This window comes from Nicotiana tomentosiformis, chromosome 10 (assembly GCF_000390325.3).
Source record: "Nicotiana tomentosiformis chromosome 10, ASM39032v3, whole genome shotgun sequence".
In the NCBI taxonomy this organism is placed as follows: Eukaryota; Viridiplantae; Streptophyta; class Magnoliopsida; order Solanales; family Solanaceae; genus Nicotiana; species Nicotiana tomentosiformis.
Window position 1 is genome coordinate 19212906 of NC_090821.1, and position 21199 is coordinate 19234104.

At 30.4% G+C, this 21199-nt stretch overlaps 2 protein-coding genes and 1 long non-coding RNA gene across 4 annotated transcripts; 1 reads left to right on the forward strand and 2 right to left on the reverse strand.

Moving 5' to 3' along the window:
* Positions 1–3100: 3100 nt before the first annotated feature.
* LOC108948544 (uncharacterized) lies at positions 3101–4314 on the reverse strand. The gene is made up of 3 exons (XR_011411673.1): positions 3661–4314; positions 3487–3583; positions 3101–3400 (listed from the first exon to the last, which is right to left on the reverse strand). It is a non-coding gene; the product is annotated as an uncharacterized lncRNA (long non-coding RNA).
* Positions 4315–10928: 6614 nt separating this feature from the next.
* LOC104099519 (adenylate kinase 4-like) lies at positions 10929–16233 on the forward strand. 2 transcript variants are annotated; one of them, XM_070187790.1, is made up of 7 exons: positions 11036–11220; positions 14352–14497; positions 14620–14739; positions 14853–15020; positions 15258–15347; positions 15747–15863; positions 15894–16088. In XM_070187790.1, exons 1-6 carry the CDS (start codon positions 11112–11114, stop codon positions 15843–15845), a joined length of 732 nt encoding a protein of 243 aa, XP_070043891.1. In that variant the 5' UTR covers positions 11036–11111; the 3' UTR covers positions 15846–15863; positions 15894–16088. The 2 variants fall into 2 exon arrangements, with proteins under 2 accessions (XP_009604824.1, XP_070043891.1); XM_009606529.4 differs by having other exon boundaries at positions 10929–11220; positions 15747–16233.
* Positions 16234–16720: 487 nt separating this feature from the next.
* On the reverse strand, positions 16721–20470 carry LOC104099521 (mitochondrial pyruvate carrier 1-like). Its single transcript, XM_009606531.4, has 4 exons — positions 20046–20470; positions 19908–19962; positions 17449–17584; positions 16721–16909 (listed from the first exon to the last, which is right to left on the reverse strand). Exons 1-4 carry the CDS (start codon positions 20136–20138, stop codon positions 16870–16872), a joined length of 324 nt encoding a protein of 107 aa, XP_009604826.1. The 5' UTR covers positions 20139–20470; the 3' UTR covers positions 16721–16869.
* Between the last annotated feature and the right edge of the window lie 729 nt (positions 20471–21199).

Here is a 21199-nt window from a genome sequence, read left to right on the forward strand (position 1 = left end):
ATAAGCTGCATAACAACAATAATAGGTTGATTGTTAGAATTTAGCAGGTGAGGTACAATTTGATCAACAAATTCGCCCCAGAATATAGCAGACAACTTGTTCCTCCTAACAAATAAAAATAGATATATAAATTTTAGCTGATGGAATTGCCAAATCCATCAATAATCAATGGATTGAGTATTTATTCTTACTCATCATCTTCTAGTTCGATATTCATAAACTTCATAGAAATTCCAGCTTGTATGTGCGTTTTTACCTCACTAAAACCGACAATTTCTCCGATCAGATCTAAAGAATAAGAAGATATCAAAATAAAAGGCAGAAAAAGATCATTATTAGAATTTTGATGTGAAAGTTATTTTTACCGAATAATTCAGTCTCGTCCACATCAACCTTATTTATCAATTGATCATATGGCCGCAGATCAAAGATATTCATTGGAAAAAGTGGATCAGATATTTCAGCCACCGTTGTCCGTTGAGTAAATGTGAGCCTTAAGTTATGTTTTGTGGTTTTGAACCTCTCTTTATTTTGACAAACGATAAAGTTCGCCATAACATATATCAAGCTCATTAATTTGTGTTTTGAAAAGATGCAGCACTGACTTGCCAATAGAAAAGCTTGTATCTGATTTTCCTTCAAAGAAATCACATTAAATACATACATATAGTTATTAAAAATGGAAGAAAAACATAGTTAATCCAGCTTTGCAACTTAAAAAACAGAGAAGCAAAACAAATTAGTAAGACAAAAAAAGTGATTTGTAGTATCTTCTAATCTTGTAGAACCAATTCAATCGAGAAAATGGCGTTAATAAATGTATGAAGAACATAACAACAAATCCAAATTTTGCAACTTAAAAAATAGAGAAGCAAAACGAATTAGAAAATAAAAATAATAATTTTTAATACCTTTTCATCTTGTAGAACGACACTTTTGCTATTTTTTCTTCGGGAATCAAACAACTTGCTATTTTTAATATTTTTTCGATAAAAACACGTAGAGATTCAATAAATACATTGATGAGAAGGCAGAAATAAGCAAAATAGCAAAAAAGCTAAGAGCATTCAGATTAAAAAAACGAAAAGGAAAAAGTGGAATGAATAGAGAACATGTACAGAGGTGAAAAAGCAATGAAGCGGTTAAACGAAATAAGCTTTTTCCGAAACTCAAGGAGACAAATAACACAGCGAGAAAGAGAGAATGCCAGAAGTACCAAAATAGTGCAAGCAAAAAAGAAAACCAATTCTAATGTTGTAGAACAGAAAGTAGCGTTAATAAATGTGTGAACGATATAACAACAAATCTAGACTTTGCAACTTAAAAAATAGAGAAGCAAAACGAATTAGTAAGTAAAAAAACTTGATTTTTAATACCTTTTCATCTTGTAGAACGAATTCAATCGAGAAAGTAGTGTCTGAATTGTAACGATCCGGGACCAGTGTTTTAAAAGGCATTTCTGGGACTCGCTCGGGGCTCGTTCCTGAGCGGGGCACTTGCAAAACGCCTTGGGGCTCATGTATGGGACTTAGTTCTGTGAGGCTTACGCCCCAAGCGCCCGACCGTGCACCCTAAACATGTCTAACGCCCAACGCTCAGGGCTCGCCTAACATTCTAACGCAAATCACGTGTCGAATTTCCTAATTAATATCGATGACCTTCAAAATTCTTTAACAAATTAATGATAAAAGTTTTATTCATCGATAGAAATATGAAGATTGAGCATAACTCTAATAATGAGACATAGTATTGCGAATTTATATCTTCACTTGTTATTGGTCGTGTCTTAGTTCATTTGTCCCTCCTTGTTATACACTTTTATTAATTTGATATCTTAAACTAATTTATATTTATTCATGAAGGAGTAATATTTTAATTATCGTACTAATAAGATTTTATTAATTATTTACTTTTAGGAAGGTAAAATGTGGAGTTTGATCATTTTTAAGATATTGTAAGTTTTTAATTATTTGAAAGTTAAAGACGTTATACGTGATTTGTATGCATTATTTATACTTAAGAATATATATATATATATATATATATATATATATATATATATATATATATATTTATAGAAAACTTCAATTTTATGCAATTTTACATATTTATAAGTATTTACTGTCATTATATTATTTTATAAAATATTAAAAATTAAATACCTATGGGGATTACGCCCCGTGCCTTGGGGCTTACGCCTCGCCGAGGCATATGTAAAACGTCTCGCCTTACGCCCACGCCTTTTAAAACACTGTCCGGGACTTCCCACAGACGAACAACCCGAACTTTCAACTTCCATTGCATTTTCGAAATTGTTATATCCTTGATTAAATCACTGTGAGTGGCCATAATTTGCAGAATCCTTTTGTTTTGTTGAATTTATTATATATGTTTGCCTTTGGTTTATGTATAGAGTAACAATGGAAGATGTGGAAGTTGGCATAGTCAGTTTTGAGCTGTTCATATGGTTACCGATCGTGCGTAGGTTTAGATAGCATAGGTTTAGATAAAATCTGACTCAGCGGTTAGAGTATCACTTTCATACGGCGAGAATCATTGATTCAAATCCAATAATAGGTAAAACCGATCGAAACTCGTGTATCTGACTACTTCATGCATGCTCCACTTGGCTCAAGGGGATATAGCTCAGTTGGTAGAGCTCCGCTCTTGCAATTGGGTCGTTACGATTACGGGTTGGAGACTACTTTTGATAAGCCATTTTTTGGTTTCTTTTAAAACTTTTCAAAATAATTTTATTTTTCCTTTTAAAACTTTTAGAGTTATAAAATATTTCTTTTTGAATTTTTCAAGTTTTTTTTGGTGTGTATTCACGTTCACATGTAGACATATTATCAAAATAGTTATAATTATGCACAAGATAATTTACTTACTTGCATGAACTCCATTAATTCGCCAATTATTTTAACTTGAACAACGTCTTTTGCTAATTCTTCCGAGACGGAGTAACTCTGTTGAGAGATGGTTTGAGTCAACCTTTCAGAGTAATTATCTCGAACAGAAATTAATCTGTATTAAAGAAAGAGTAAAATAGTCAGATGTATAGTTGAAAAAATAGATTTGAGTATAGTTGGTAGGCAAAAAAATATATTAAACTGTATTTTAAACTCGTCATATTGAGAAAAATTTGGATTAATCCATAGCTTTGATGTATTCCAAGTATTGCGCACAGAATATGAATCTGTGAAACAGCGTATGTATAAGATGTAATGAATAACTCTTCACCAAATAAAGACATGTTAATAATATAATTTTACCTTGAAATTTATGTGCTTTTATAAGCTGCATAACAACAACAATAGGTTGATTGCTAGAATTTAGCAGGTGAGGTACAATTTGATCAACAAATTTGCCCCAGAATGTAGCAGACAACTTGTTCCTCCTAACAAATAAAAATAGATATATAAATTTTAGCTGATGGAATTGCCAAATCCATCAATAATCAATGGATTGAGTATTTATTCTTACTCATAATCTTCTAGTTCGATATTCATAAACTTCGTAGAAATTCCAGCTTGTATGTGCGTTTTTACCTCACTAAAACTGACAATTTCTCCGATCAGATCTAAAGAATAAGAAGATATCAAAATAAAAGGCAGAAAAAGATCATTATTAGAATTTTGAGGTGAAAGTTATTTTTACCGAATAATTCAGTCTCGTCCACATCAACCTTATTTATCAATTGATCATATGGCCGCAGATCAAAGATATTCATTGGGAAAAGTGGATCAGATATTTCAGCCACTGTTGTCCGTTGAGTAAATGTGAGCCTTAAGTTATGTTTTGTGATTTTGAACCTCTCTTTATTTTGACAAACGATAAAGTACGCCATAACATATAATTCAAGCTCATTAATTTGTGTTTTGAAAAGATGCAGCACTGACTTGCCAATAGAAGCTTGTATCCGATTTTCCTTCAAAGAAATCACATTAAATACATACATATAGTTATTAAAAATGGAAGAAGAACATAGTTAATCCATCTTTGCAACTTAAAAAACAGAGAAGCAAAACAAATTAGTAAGACAAAAAAAGTGATTTGTAGTATCTTCTAATCTTGTAGAACCAATTCAATCGAGAAAGTGGCATTAATAAATGTACGAAGAACATAACAACAAATCCAAATTTTGCAAAACTTAAAAAATAGAGAAGCAAAACGAATTAGAAAGTAAAACAAATGATTTTTAATACATTTTCATCTTGTAGAACGACACTTTTGCTATTTTTTCTTCGGGAATCAAACAACTTGCTATTTTAAATATTTTTTCGATAAAAACACGTAGAGATTCAATAAATACATTGATGAGAAGGCAAAAATAAGCAAAATAGCAAAAGAGTTAAGAGCATTCAGATTAAAAAAACGAAAAGGAAAAAGTGGAATGAATAGAGAACATGTGCAGAGGTGCAAAAGCACTGAAGCAGTGAAAGGAAATAAGCTTTTTCTGAAACTCAAGGAGACAAATAACACAGCGAGAAAGAGAGAACGCCAGAAATACCAAAACAGTGCAAGCAAAAAAGAAAACCAATTCTAATGTTGTAGAACCAATTCAATCAAAAAAGTAGCGTTAATAAATGTGTGAAGAACATAACAACAAATCTAGAATTTGCTTCCTGAAGAAGAGGCAATATCAGTCAAAGTCTTTTTCGTATTCATCTCCTTAATCAAGACTGTTAAATCATCAAGTTTTTTATTAAGAAAACTAACGTTTTCACCCAAAACTTTAACATATAAACTCAAATAATTATTTTGAGAAATTAATTTATTAATTTCTGCGATGCTGACTGCAGCAACATCTTCATCAATAAATTTTTGAAATGCAGTAAAAGTAATACCTGTATTATTAGGTAAAACAAAAGATGATTGAGGAGGGTAAATGGCTTTAGTAATATTGCCACTCCCGTCTTTATAAGATCTTTCCAAAACTTTTATAAAAAGTGGTAAATATGTGGTTATAAACCAAGGAACAAAATACATAATTTGATTATGTAAAGCACAAGTTTCATAAAACTCTTGTGAAATATTGTTTAAATCTTCCTTACTATAAGTATCAAAAAACCAAGTTTTAAACTGGTTCCATTTATCAGTAAAAAATTCTTTTTGAATATAACCTCTAGCTTGTGACCCTGGACTAAAATCAATTTGGTGTGGAATCATTAAGAATCATTGGGGTCAAAATCCATTTCGGACGCAGAAGGAATATCCTTATCAGAAATATTATCACTATCCTGAACAATATTTGTTTTGGGGTTAATCTTAACCCTTTCAACAGGTTTATCACCTACTTTAGTAGAAATTGTGTGTAAAGATGCAGCACGATTTCTAGCTGGTCCATAGACTGGTTCAACAGGAGAAATGTGTTGAATATCAGGCAACAGTCTACGACTAGTAAAGGAATGTCTGTTATAACTAGAATTAATAGTAGGCAACATTCTATTATTAGAAAATGACTGTCTACTATAAGTGGAAACTATTATCGTCAAACTGAATGCAAATCCTACCATCCGGATTTTGAGTAATATGAGAATACTCAGTATTACTAACAGTATCAGTTATCTGACTGGGGGATATAACCGAATCCAAAGTCCATGTGGTTGAAAAATTAATTTCTTCCCACTTAATAGGTCTTCTCGTGGTGACCTTAGACTTTGCAAAATTCGTTTCCACTAGAATAGTCTGATCAGATGTATCATATAATTTACATCTGGGGTTTAACGTAGATAGTAATTTAAAATATATTCTATACGATAAACATATCAGTTCAGAACCAGGCGCATAATTATAACCATGCGTTTTCACATTTAATGTTAATGCATCAAGTATATTAACATCAGATAAAGATAATTGCAAATTGGGTTGAGTATTAAAATATACTGGGCCATAGGCGACAGTAGATTCAATAGAACCCATCAGAGACTGTCTAAAATTCAAATTTCTGGCATCTCTGAGAGCAGCCAAAAATGTCTCTGGTAACCCTTTAAGGGTTAAAGGCTTAAAAGCAATTTGAACCATACCAATATGCAAATAATTATACTGGTGTTTATGAATATCTACATCATGTTTGTTTAACAAACGAATAGTCTGTTCAGACGAACTTAAAGCTAAAGATTGCTCAGTTGTTTTAATAAGTTGTTTAGAAGAGAGTTTATCAAACCATCCATAATCATAGATTGTTCTAATAGGGACTTTAGGAATAGTCCATTTGTTTAACAAATCAAGGTTTTGAGGTATATCTACCTCTTCCAATCTAGTATTTTTCATACTAGTTTCTCCTAAATCCATATTTCAGAAATATATCTATGTCGAATATTTCATATCTATCTTATATATACCATGAAAGTACCTAGGCTCTGATACCATTTAACAGGATCAAGTGGCGGGCGGTAATCCGCCATGCCTTCTCAATTAAATTAAAACAGAAATCACCGTTTGACCGGGAACTGGACTTGTTTCACACCTCACATCTGGCTTTTATATGCCTGGAAGGTTTCCACCAGTTAAAGATTTCTATTTTAACATATTTGAGAATTCTTAATCTAGCTAATTCAGTACCCTTATATTTAAAGACTGGCGGTAATCCGCACAATCAGTAAGGATAAGAATTGAAATATACTTGAATTTTATATATAGTTTAATGACTGTATGGAAGGTTAAAAACCTTTACTCAAGCAAGGGGTCTGTCATAATATAATACATACTTTTATTGAGCCCATGTGTCTAGCAGTTCTAACCGTGAAAGAAGATGCCCTTTTAACTCCTTTATCGGGCTGAGGTTCACGGCTGGCTAGACGGAGCCACTAAGGCAAAGCCAATAAGAGTAGTGTTATATCAGACTGTACCAACCATCTTGACACCAAGTCAAAACTCTATATATAAAACTCATTTATATTTTAATAGATGCCGTCGCTTTCATAGTGTATATAGGAGAGAAGTTAGATACTCAACATAGATATGAAGTCTCTTAGCCGGACATCGTCACGGCCAGAGAGGAGAGACTAGAAGAAAATCTAAACTAAGAAAGACAGAAGTATGTACCTTGTGGCCAAGAAGCAAGGCCCTGAAGATGAAGAACTGAAAACTTTTATTTATTTGTTCTTCTATTACAATCTACAAACTTCAAACTAACTCTTTACTTACACTTAGAGAGAACATTCCATTCATATTGCCCAAATGGAACATTAAAAGCAGTTCTATAAGTATGCTCTTTAAATATTTGAATCTGCCAATAACCAGATTTTAAATCAAATTTTGAAAATATATTGGCGTCATATAATCTAGACAATAAATCTCTTTTATTAGGAATAGGATACCTAACCCATTTCAAATATTTATTCAAGGGCTTATAATTAATGACTAATCTAGGAACACTAAGTCGTCCTGAAATTTTAAAACACATTTTACTATGGTTAACATTTCATGTGCCACAGTAGCGTATTTTTTCTGGGCTTCAGACCATTTACCAGAATAAAATCTAATCAGATATTCATGTTTATCATTGGGATTTATCTGTTTTAATATCCCTCCATAACCAATATTAGACGCATCAGTCTCTATAATTTTTTACCATGTAGGATTAGCAAGGGTTAAGCAAGGTTTGCCCTTTCGTCGACAGACGCTCAAATTATTATATATATATATAATAATAAGGATATTCCTTCTGCGTCCGAAATGGATTTTGACCCCAATGATTCTTAATGATTCCACACCCGTATTTATTATTATTATTATTATTATTATTATTATTATTATTATTATTATTATTATTATTATATTTATTATTATTATTATTATTATTACTATTATATTATTATTATTATGTTATTATTACAATTATATTATTATTATTATTATTAATTATTATTACTATTATTAATATGTTATTATTATTATTATATTATTATTATTGTTTAATTCTATATATATATATATATATATATATATATATATATATGAATTGTTATTATTATTATATTATTATTATTATTATTTACTACTCATATATATTATATATAAATTGGTATTTCTTTTATTTTTCGTTTTTATAGATAATTATAAGATATCTATATTTATTAATTCAAGTAGTGTAACCAATTAACTCAAAATTTAAAAAAAAAAAAAAATAGTTAGAAAGGTAGTTTATTTTGTCTTAACATTGCCACTTGGCTTTTTGTGGTTATGCCACTTGTCTTAATATAGTGTTTTTGCTTCTCCTATTCTATTATTATTATTATTATTATTATTATTATTATATTATTATTACTATTATATTATTATTATTATTTATTATTATTATTACTATTATTATTCTCTTTATATATATCTTGACACTTGGCTTAATCTTATGAATAATATTTTTTTGGTCCTAAAATTACTAAGTGACTTTTTATTATGCTGTCACTCGGCTTAATATAATATCCTTGTCTTTCCTTTTATTATATATATATATATATATATATATATATATAAAATATAACATAGATTTCTTACTTCGTCCAAAATATATGAATTTTATTATTTTGCAAAAAATGTATCAATATTTTGATTATTTACTTTCTACATTATATGGAATAAGATTAGACCTTCTTCTATTTTGTTTTCAAAATAAAGTTTTGATATTTACATATTTTACATCGTCCAAAATAAATATTTTTTTATTATTTGTGTAAATGTATCAATATTTTTAGAATACGTTTTCTACATTATATGGAATAAGCAATTAGACTTTTCTTGTATCTTATTTTCAAATTTTTTTATTTTTTTATTTTTAACTATGTTGCTTGTAATTATTTCAAATTTAAATTAGACTTTTCTTCTATATTTAAATTCAAATTAAAAAATAGTATCTAATATTATTATTATTATTATTATTATTATAATAATATTATTATTATTATTATTATATTATTATTATTATTATTATTATATTATTATTATTATTACTATTATATTTATTATTATTATTATTATTACTATTATATTATTATTATTATGTTATTATTACTATTATATTATTATTAATAATATTTATTATTATTACTATTATTATTATTATGTTATTATTATAATTATATTATTATTATTATTGTTTAATTCTCTTGATATATATATATATATATATATATATATATATATATATATATGAATTGGTATTATTATTATTATTATTATTATTATTATTATTTACTACTCATATATATTATATATGAATTGGTATATTTTTTATTTTTCGTTTTTATAGATAATTATAAGATATCTATATTTATTAATTCAAGTAGTGTAACCAATTAACTCAAAATTTAAAATTAAAAAAAAATAATAGTTAGAAAGGTAGTTTATTTTGTCTTAACATTGCCACTTGGCTTTTTGTGGTTATGCCACTTGTCTTAATATAGTATTTTTGCTTCTCCTATTCTATTATTATTATTATTATTATTATTATTAATATTATTATTATTATTATTATTATTAATATTAATATATTATTATTACTATTATATTATTATTATTATTTATTATTATTATTATTATTATTATTATTTAATTCTCTTTATATATATATATATATATATATATGAATTGGTATTTCTTACATCGTCCAAAATATATGAATTTTATTATTTTCTAAAAAATGTATCAATATTTTGATTATTTACTTCCTACATTATATGGAATAAGATTAGACCTTCTTCTATTTTGTTTTCAAAATAAAATTTTGATATATACATATTTTACATCGTCCAAAATATATGTTCTTTTATTATTTGTGTAAATGTATCAATATTTTTAGAATACGTTTTCTACATTATATGGAATAAGCAATTAGACTTTTCTTGTATCTTATTTTCAATTTTTTTATTTTTAACTATGTTGCTTGTAATTATTTTAAATTCAAATTAGACTTTTCTTCTATATTTAAATTCAAATTAAAAAATAGTAACTAATATTATTATTATTATTATTATTATATTATAATTACTATTATATTTATTTATTTATTATTATTATTATTATTATTTTTATTACTATTATATTATTATTATGTTATTATTACTATTATATTATTATTATTAATATTTATTATTATTACTATTATTATTATTATGTTATTATTATAATTATATTATTATATTATTATTATTATATTTAAAGTCACTTGATTATATATATATATATATATATATATATATATATATATATATATATATATATATGAATTGGTATTATTATTATTATTTACTACTCATATATATTATATATAAATTGGTATTTTTTTATTTTTCATTTTTATAGATAATTATAAGATATCTATATTTATTAATTCAAGTAGTGTAACCAATTAACTCAAAATTTAAAATTAAAAAAAAAATAGATAGAAAGGTAGTTTATTTTGTCTTAACATTGCCACTTGGCTTTTTGTGGTTATGCCACTTATCTTAATATAGTGTTTTTGCTTCTCCTATTCTATATAGATAAAAGAAGATAGATTATTTCTATTATTATTATGTTATTATTATTATATTATTATTATTTAATTCTCTCTCTCTCTCTCTCTCTCTCTCTCTCTATATATATATATATATATATATATATATATATATGTATGTGGTATTATTATTATTATTATATTATAATTATTATATTATTTACTTCTCATATATATTATTTATGAATTAGTATTTTTTTATTTTTCGTTTTTATAGATAATTATAAGATATCTATATTTATTAATTCAAGTAGTGTAACCAATTAAGTCAAAATTTAAAATTTTAAAAAATAAATTAGTTAGAAAGGTAGTTTATTTTGTCTTAACATTGTCACTTAATTTTTTGTGGTTATGCTACTTGTCATAATATAGTATTTTTGCTTCTCCAATTGTATATAGATAGATGTGGAGGTAAGGGCAACTTTGTGCCGAAGACTATTGAATTGTTTATTTTTAATAAATAAAGTTTAGGGGTTTTTTAGACATTTATTGATTAAAAAAAAAACCCACAAAACCTCTTACTATTAAATCCTACCAGTCGAGTTTCGATTGTTGGAAGGTCCGAAACCCAACACTGAGAGAGTAGGCAGCATCTCTCTTTGGAAGTAGAATTATGTCGAATTCAGTGAACTTGGAGGATGTTCCATCGGAGAGCATCACGACGGAGATCCTCCGCCGTATGCGGTGCTCCTCTAAGCCCGACAAACGTCTTATTCTCATCGGTAATTAATACTTACCTCCCTTTATTACTATATTCATCTCTCCTCTGTTTTTTTTTAATCTCTGCATTTGTTTCGACTCAAAATTGTTTCTTTTCAGTATTTCATACGTTTCCCTGTCAGATCCAGACTTTAGCCATTTTCCTGCATCCAAATTTGTTAATTTTCTTTTTCTGGAGGATCTCTGAAAAAAGAAACGGGCCCGAATGTACAGAAACGGGTTTAAAGGATTTTAATGCACGCAACTACTTGGTGAGGCGTCGTTGTTGTTGTACTTCTAGTTTATTCTTTTTGCATTTTGTTTTAAGATTTTCTTTGTGTAGGTTCGTTTTTTTTTGGGGGGGGGGGGGGGGGGGTGCTTCTACATACTGGAAAGGAGATGAAATTTCTGGGAAATCGATGATTTATGTGCTTTTACAAGTAGCAAGGGGTCTTCCACTTTTTGTTTTGCTTTTAGATTTTTGGTAGGGAGACCCTGGAAATTTTGTCAAAAACACCGCACTGTAGAAAAAAATAAGCATTATTTCAAAATTACTTAATTCATTAAAAGAGTTTGATTGTTAATGCTAATGTCTAAGATTTTCATAGGTATGTATGTTAAGCTGATCTCTCGAGATCTGAACTCTTAATACGAAGAGTCCTGAGATAGTCCTAATCTAATTGAATCAACAGATTCACATGGAAAATGGGGTTAGTTAATACTGAGCTGGTTTCTCGGTTGGGTTTGAAAATGAGTCCATGAAATTTGGAACTGTGGACTGCATTGAGAGTGTGAGGGTCTCAAAGCCTTCCTCATTTTTAAAAATACGTAAAAAGAATCTGAAGAAGATCTCTGGCTAGCTATAGGGATATTGGATCAATTTTGAGTGAGGAAGTGAAGGCTAAAAATGATTACTTGGTGAGATAGAAAGAAGAATTCCTGAATCATAAGGTAGAAGAAGTTGCTCATTGTGCATCTGCAAAAGAATTATTTTATTCGTTTTTGAAAACAAGTACATGGACCGATGATGAAAATTTTTGGGGATTGTTTACAGATATGTGGTTGAGATGGTTAGGAAAGATAAAGACACTAGCCAGAATAAGGGGCGGAGCCAAGATTTAAAGTTTACGGGTTTTGGATTTTAGTCAATTTAAGTTACTGGGTTCTAAATGAATAATTTATACATATTTAATGAATTCCTTAGGACAAATACAGGTTTTGGACTAAAGTTACTAGGTTCGGCCGATCCCGTAACTTATATAGTGGCTCCGCCCCTGGTCGTTACCTCTTATCAAAAAAGAAAAAAAAAATGTCAGGAAAAATAATATTATGCTCAAAGGTGCCAAAGAGTATCATCAATCATGCAAAAGAAGAACTGAGTAAGAAGATGGTAAGATTTGCCTTATTTTGATGCTAGAAGGCTTGAATTAGAAGACATGCTCCATCCTTTCCCTGTATTGCATGAAATTGGCTTCGAGGAGGTGATAAAATATTACTTGAGGATCTCGACAATTGAAAGTGGCACATATTTTGTTGTGATGCTGTAGATTGGGAAGATTGAAAATAAAGAATTTTGATATCTCTATCTCATTTGATTGAGATGAAATTTATATATATGCTCTGTTTGCTTGCTCAAACATATTTCTTTCCCTAACTTATGTTATCCTTTTTAAACTAAAGGGTCTTTGGCTGACTCAACTAATTTTCAGTTTGATATAATGTTAAATTGTATCTTTTTTTTTGTATATAGAACAAATTTTATTAACCAACTGGAAGTATTACAACGAAAAAGAACTGCAGAACTGCAGCACATAGTTTGAGTAGAACACAACCCAGTCACGTCTAAGCTTCAGGCCCTGGCCAACACACTAAAGAGGATAAAAGTTCAGGGTTTGCAACTTCAACTCTAACTTAGGTATTGAATGTCCCCCATAGAAGATCTCCTGGATAATAGTTTTGATAATAAGCTTAGTGCTCCTACTCTTTCCCTGGAAAAGTCTCATGTTTCTTTCTTTCCAAAGATGATACACACTACCGGCTATAGCCATTCTGAGAATATGAGCATTGACAATTTTCGCATTGCAATGAGTCACCATCCACCGCAGTACTTCTTGCCATCCTAGAGCCAAAAATTGTAACTTTATTTACGTCTTTGCATTGACACTACTCTTTGTTGATGAAAGCCCTTGAAAGTATTTGCTTTTTGACTAGTTTGACTTTTGCTATTACTAGCAGGAAGTAGCAGTACTATTCTCTCTTAAAGCTCATTATAAACTCTTTGGATTGCAATTTGTCAATAAGAAAAACTGTTTTATTTGCCATAATCATTTTCCTTCGCTGAAAGCTCTTTGAAAGTGTGGAGATGCTAACCCACTCACGTGCGACCCAAAACTGTGTTGGGATGAACTTCTTTTTAAAGTGGAGGCAAGAGCTTTTCAATTGATGCCACGTGCTTCAACAGGAGCAGTGACAAATATGTCACCTCTCATGTTGCTTCGGACTCTTGACCATATTTTTGTTCTCTAAGATAATTTCTTAAAGCTCAAAAGGGGGTAGATGTCTAAGTGATTAATATTTCTAAATTTGAAAATTGCAAGTTTTCTATTGCAGGAGTTTGTATTCCTTTTCTATCATCAAGTATGGTGATCTATAACTGGACTAACTTAAGTACTCTCCAGATGGGTTACACCTTGCCTAGTTTAGGAATCTTGCCCGCTTGAGGATTTTTGATAAAATGAATTTAGGTGTGGAGCTAATTTCTCTATCAAAACTTTTTGATGTGTTCTCTCCTTTTATTTTTCCTTCTAATTGACACTTTTTTAATTCATAGCAATTGTGTTTCTCCATTTGGCTTTAGGATTCCTGGAGAAATGATTTCATCCATGGACTTAAAGTTAATTCAGCTTAGTTTACTATAGCTTTGGCCTTTGAGACGTAAAAACGGAGTTGCTTAGTTTTGTCCTTTGAGACAAAAGGCAGAGTTGCTTTCTTTTCAATATTGTAGTTGTTGCATTGGCATGCTTATATGGATTGCTTTGTAAATGTGCAATGGTTCTCTGCTAGTTTGCTATATTCTTGAAACATTAAAACACTTAAGTAGCTTTTCTCTGTAATATTGTAGTTGTTGAGTTTTCTAAATAGATGTATTCTGCAGGCCCACCTGGATCTGGGAAAGGTACACAATCTCCAGTTATCAAGGATGAGTACTGCTTATGTCATTTAGCCACGGGTGATATGCTGAGAGCTGCTGTCGCTGCCAAAACGCCTCTGGGCATTAAGGCGAAGGAGGCCATGGATAAGGTCAAACTGGTTTCTTTTGGTTAATTAATTGTAATTCTCTTCCTACTTCAATCATAAAATATTCAGGACACCACAATGGTTGTCGTTGTCATTGTGAAATTGTTTTGCTCTTGTCATTTCAGGGAGAACTTGTTTCTGATGACTTGGTTGTTGGGATAATAGATGAAGCATTGAAGAAACCTTCGTGTCAAAAAGGATTCATTCTTGATGGATTTCCAAGGACTGTGGTGCAAGCAGAAAAGGTCTCCTACCTCCTTAGGCACCTGAAAATATATACTTTTATTGGCTTTATGATTATTGTGTTAGTATTGTTCCTATGAGATCTCCAGATTCATGCCTTTCTATATTCATACAGCTTGATGAGATGCTTCAAAATCGGGGGACCAAAGTTGATAAAGTTCTTAATTTTGCAATTGATGATGCTATTTTGGAGGAGAGAATTACCTGTCGTTGGATCCACCCAGCTAGTGGCAGGAGCTACCATACAAAGTTTGCACCTCCTAAAGTTCCTGGGATAGATGATGTAAGCTTATACCATGAATTCTCTTTTTTCTTGTAATGATAATACAATCCCCTCCCTTAAAATTGTTCATGGCATGATATCTACACTATAAACAATTTAGGCTCTTTTACTAATTAATAGTTTTAATTGTCTGTCATGCAACTTTAATTTCTAATGTAAATATTTAGCTTCACAACTGTCTATTAGGGGTATTTCTCTTAGGCCTGAGGCTAAGTCAATTGGTTTGTCTTCATGAAGGTCACTGGAGAGCCTTTGATACAACGCAAAGATGACACCGCTGCTGTTCTTAAGTCAAGGCTGGAATCCTTCCATAGGCAAACTGAACCGGTATACTTCTTTTTAGCTCTAAGTTGCTTTGGTTGAGAGTTGATCTCAAGCTTATTTGAATTGTTCATGACGGGACTGACTAAGATCTTGTTTGGGAAAGCATCTGCCAGACTAACAATTGCATTTGGCATTGGACTTAATTTACAATCTGTTTGGCAAACTTAATCACATTGATGTTTAGATTGTCAAGAGTGATTTTTCATGCTGCAATTTAGGCTAGACTTTTCACATCAAAACTTAGATTATTTGTAGTTACGTAGTTGTTTCATAAATTTATTAGCTTGTTTTGGCAATCCAATTTTAAGTAAGGTTCCATTTTTGATGTTCAAAAGTGGGCTCCCGTCTTCTGATTGCCTTTGCGCAGAGTTGTAAACAAAATATTTTGGTTTTGATGTGCAGGTAATTGACTACTATGCGAAAAAGAATATGGTAGTGAACCTTCCTGCAGAGAAATCACCTCAGACGGTCACAAATGAAGTGAAGAAAGCCCTCTCATGACGGAAGGATGCTTTAACCTCTCTTCTTTTCTTTCTTTCGTCTTGAAGATCTCTTCTTTTCTTTCTTTCGTCTTGAAGATCTGAAAACTGGAACTCTGAAGTTTTGATTTACTGACAACATCTCTAGATGGCTGAGTCACCTGAATGTTGGTGAGTTTATTTCTTTCTGCACATTGATAGACTAGTAGGCTTTTTGTTGCCTACTAGTGTGTTGTACCCAGATTAGGAGGCCTTTATTTTGCAAGGAGAATAAAAGATACAAAGTAGGAGCCACCACCTTTTCGGGGTGATTGCCAGATAATTGCTGGGCTTCTGGACATGTTTGGATATTTAACGCATGTAGGCATGCCACATTAATAAGATTGAGACGTTGAATTATTAACAGTAAACTCTCTTCCTGTCATTGCACTGTCTAACGTGCAATTCAGAAACAGACTTTGTTTGATTTATTTTTGGCTAATTGAAACTAGCATACAGGACCTTCATTTGAAGTTTGGTTTTCTCAACCCTGTAATGTGCAATAAACAATCTGTTTAAATAGCTGAGAATGTTTTAAATAATGATGTCCCGTGGTAGGGTGTATAAGAATAGTAGTACTGAATAAGGTATATTAGTAGTGCTGGAATTAGTAATACTGGGATTATTTCTTATCAACTGTATGGTTTAGTGTATTAAAAATAATATGTATTGCATAATTTATTTATTTTTTAAATTGTTTGTTTATAAAAATACGTTCCACATTGAAAAGGATTTGGAAAGGCAATTCTATTTTTATACATGCTTATTCATATATTAAAAATTATGGTATTGCTAATGCTATGGTTTGCTCTGAATATGGTTATAACTAATAAGTTGAAAACACTACCAAACAAGGGATTAATAATATCAAAGCTAATATATGTATTATTTTCCAACCCTAAAGGTTTAAGGTTCTTTTTATGCTTACATTTTCCTCAGTAAATAACTAAACTTGTGGAAAGTGGAAATTACACAGTTTCTTTTTTTGGAGAAGAAGTAGTACTAAGTTAGTCAGTAGCTGCTACGGCTTCCTTCTGCTGTAGGTTCCTACAAATAACCACAACATGAAAAATCATCAGATTTTCGCTACAGAAATAGAAAATAAAATAGAAGAGAAAAAATTCAAGGGCTAAAACTCTCTTTTTCTTTTTAAGTTCCAAGTGATGCAAAGTGAAAGAGAAGAAAATGATTTCAAGAGTCAAAGGCTGTGTGTCGCACTTTCTGTTTCCTCTTTGAAAAGAAAGTATCATTTTTGATTGTCTAAACACCAAACATGTTTTCTTAACCAAATAAAAATTATTTTCATTTTTGAAAAACAAAAGGGGCGTGAAATAATTTTCCAGCAGTCCTAAACATTTCTTTTCACGTGATGATGTAATAGGATTTAATATATCTACTGGAAGTAAATGAACTTTTACGCAGTCATTGCAATTTAACATGTTCTAAAAATTGACTTGCCTTATTTTTAGATTATTAATTCCACTCTTGTTATATGCAGTTTCCTTCAATACTTTTTAAGCTATCAGTATATTGTGGTTAGACAGGATGTAATATTCAACCTATGCAGTGGTGGAACTGGAACATACCATTGATGCCTTAGCCAACGGGAAAGTTGGTAGAGTTGCACAGACTCATTTGCAGCATGGCAAGCTAGCAGCATATGATTGCGAGGCCTCACCATCCATGCAAATCTCATACACAACATTGAGAACACACATAACACTGCAGCCAAATTGACAAAATTAAAGCTAGGTCAAAATTTCAAAATATAGAAATGTAAATTTTTTTAAGTTGAGGTAATCATTCATGTAGAATCAAAAGCACGAGTTGCAGAAAAGTTAGAGGTAAATTTAGGATTTAGAGGGCGTGGATAAATTTATAATGGTCAAACCAGCTTATAAACATTTTTATCTTATGGGTTTGATAATCACCAAAAGTGCGTATAAGTCAAAATCAGCTATTTATCTTACAAACACTTTTGATTTGACCATTTTCTATTTTACCCCTAATATCTTTCGTATCTAGAATTACCATTCCCAAACAAAACCTTTAACTTCCTCTTTCCTCTATTTGCATCGTTCTTCTTTCTCCTCGTAAAAATATTTTTAATTTGTATTCTTTGTCATTAGGCAGATTCGGGATTTTAACACCATGGTGCGCCATCAACCCAAGGTAAAATTAATTCTTGTCATCATGTCGAGTTGTTGGGCTAAAACGGTCCAATGATATATTTAACATGATATGATATAATCCGCTTTGGGATAAGCCCTCGGCGGCTTTCCCAAAAGACCCCACACCCTTAAGAGCTCCCTATACATTATATGTAAACTCCCAATCTTTTTATCTATCAATGTGAAATTTTGTCCGCACACCCAATAATCTCCCTCTCGAACTAAGTTTCACATGGCCCACTACCACGCAATCGCGGGTCTCTCTCTCAAACCAGTTCCACGTGGCCCATTACCACGATTCACAAGTCAATTTTCGAGATTCATTGTGTGCCTCCTATATCATTAGAGTATTTATGGCCACCGAAGGTTGCAACTAGCTTCTTTTTGTGTGTACGTTTCTAAGTTAAGCAAACTGAGCCCCTGCATCATCATTTTGTCATCGCCATACTCGTCCCTCTGAACCTGAACTCAGATACCAGTTGTTGGGCTAAACCGGTCCAATTGTATTCTTAACATCGTGTGATATTGGCCGCTTTAGGATAAGCCCATACGATTTTTCCTAAAAGACCTTATATCTTTAAGAGATCCCTACACCTTATATTTAGGCTCTCAACATTTTCAGCAACTAATGTGGGACTTTGTTCGTATACCCAACCCAAGTAATGTAAATTTTTTTAGTGTTTTATTAGTTACAACGATTGAATAATATTTGTCTTAAACCTATTTAGTTCTTACCATCAAGATTCAAAGCAAAGAGGGAAAATGGATGCTAATAACAATTTAATGCCATAAGTTTTAGGGCAAAAAGAAGCAGAAATATATATATATATATATATATATATATATATATTCTTTATGTGAAAATTGATTACCAGAAAAAAAAAACATTCCGAGCTAAAAAAAATGGGAGACAAAAAATAAATAATTTGATTGGAATAAAACTAATGATTAAGCAATAATTTGTTTGGGGTAATAATATTTAAGCAAATCTTTTTGTATAACTTAAATCTTACACCCACATAAATTATTTATGGTAATAAAATTTTATAGTGGTTTAAAATAAAGATAAATCTCAATTAAAAGTAATCAATAGCTAGGGGTGGGCATAGTTTGGGCAAAACCGAAATCCAAACAGAAATTTGAGTTTTTTGGATTTTTAGTTTGGATTTTCGGATCGGATTGGATTTTGGTTTTAATTTTTAAAAATTTTGAACTTCGGATTGGATATTGGATTTGGTACTTCGGATTTTTGAATATCCGAAAATCCAATTTTTTTATAATTTATATTTTGTCCATTATCCATATGAAAATAGTAATAAGTTTAATACCCTACTCATTAGATATAATCTCATATATTCAATATTAATTACTAAGTTACTGTCAGAATACTTTCTATTTGGACATGATTTTACTATTGCTACTCCTTATCGGCTGTATTAATGTCTTTATTGCATTTTCTTGATAATAAATTCATCACTTGAATACTATATTTGGATGATTGCAGTAAGAATGAGGAACTTTTCGGGCAATTTAACATGAGTACTTCATTTGGGTAATCATTTCTGTAAAAAAAAAAAAAAAACTCCACTTATAATCTCAAACTCGAAAATTCAAAACATACAAACTGATTAATCAGTAACCGAACTTAAAAAATTCGATCGAATTCATCATTAACGTGGATCCGTTGTATGTAAATAACTTTAAGGCTATTTTCGTTAGTGTAGCAGAAAAAAATCATCAAATTCTATTATGAATTTCAATCATTATATTAAGCAAAAAGGGCTCTTAAGGTGTAAATGCAAATGCAATATTAGTTGATAATTTGCGATAGTATTTTTTTACAAAAATAAAGCAAAAGGGGCTGTCTAACTCACCTGCAGTCATGTTGCCAGATATTGCATCGGGGGGCTTATTTGCATCCATTATTCCCTAATTAGAAAATCATTAATATTTGAGAGATATCTAAAACAACTGAAAAATTAAGATGATAGAATTGAAGTTGAGAAGCATACGGAGATGACAAATCCCCAGTTGGCCATAGGACCCCAAAAGTGAGTTGTTTTTGGACCCATTGGACTCTTCAAATATGCCCTCAACGATTCCATCACTTTGTACCTTCACCAAAACAAATACTACTATGTACATATATACTGCTCTTCAAATTATAAGCATGATATTTCAACAGCAAATTAACAAATCAGTTGAAAAATCTTGGGTTGGAGAGTTGTTGATATAAGAGATCGATAAGGTTAAGTAAAGGGAGGGAGTAGTTTTTTTTTTGCTAAGATTTAAGAGGTTAGGGTTAGGCAATACTCTATAGTAGAGGAAGAGGCGTATCAATGCATCATTCACACTACCTTTTGGCCTAAAAAGTCATCCTCATGAGTCATGAGTCTGACGTTTTATGTTTGTTTGTAATGGAAAAATCTTTGGTCGTATTTCAAGATATCTCAGGACCATATTTAATTTAATTTAACAAGGAATTCATTATTTTTTCTGATTAGTTGGGAGCCCATTTTCTAGCTTAACCTTTCTTTAATGTTTGTCCAAATGACTAGATCTGCCAAATTTTTGGCCAAATCTTAAGACCTTTCTTTTTTAGCTCACACATACTTACATCCTTCCCTTATCTAAGCAACGGCTAGAAAATAAAACTCAAAAACACGCTAAACCATTTTTTTGACAATTGATTGATGCTGACAGTACAAAAGCTTTTTACACAATCAACTTATTTTAAAGATAATAACCCTTTTACACTATCAACTTATTTAAAAGATAGCCACATTTTAAAGATAATAATAGCCCATAGTAAGTACGTAGAACTAATAACCTGAAAATTAAGATGCGTGATATTTTATAACAAACAAGTGTTATGTATCTAAATCTCAAGAGTAATTAGGTCGTCTCTAAATAGGATTTAATATATTCACGGGCAGTATAATGAAGTTACCTCCAGGTTTCACATTTTGTAACAAATCTAAAGATAGAAAATTAAGTACAAAATACACAGGAAAGATGAACAATTTACCATCTTATAACTAATTATTAAGATTAGTTATCATATCTTCTTTGAAGACTGCTCAACTATAAATCCACCTCCTTCTGAATTTCGTAAGTCGCATATATTCGTTTACTTAATTTAAGTTCAAATATAAAAACAATCAGG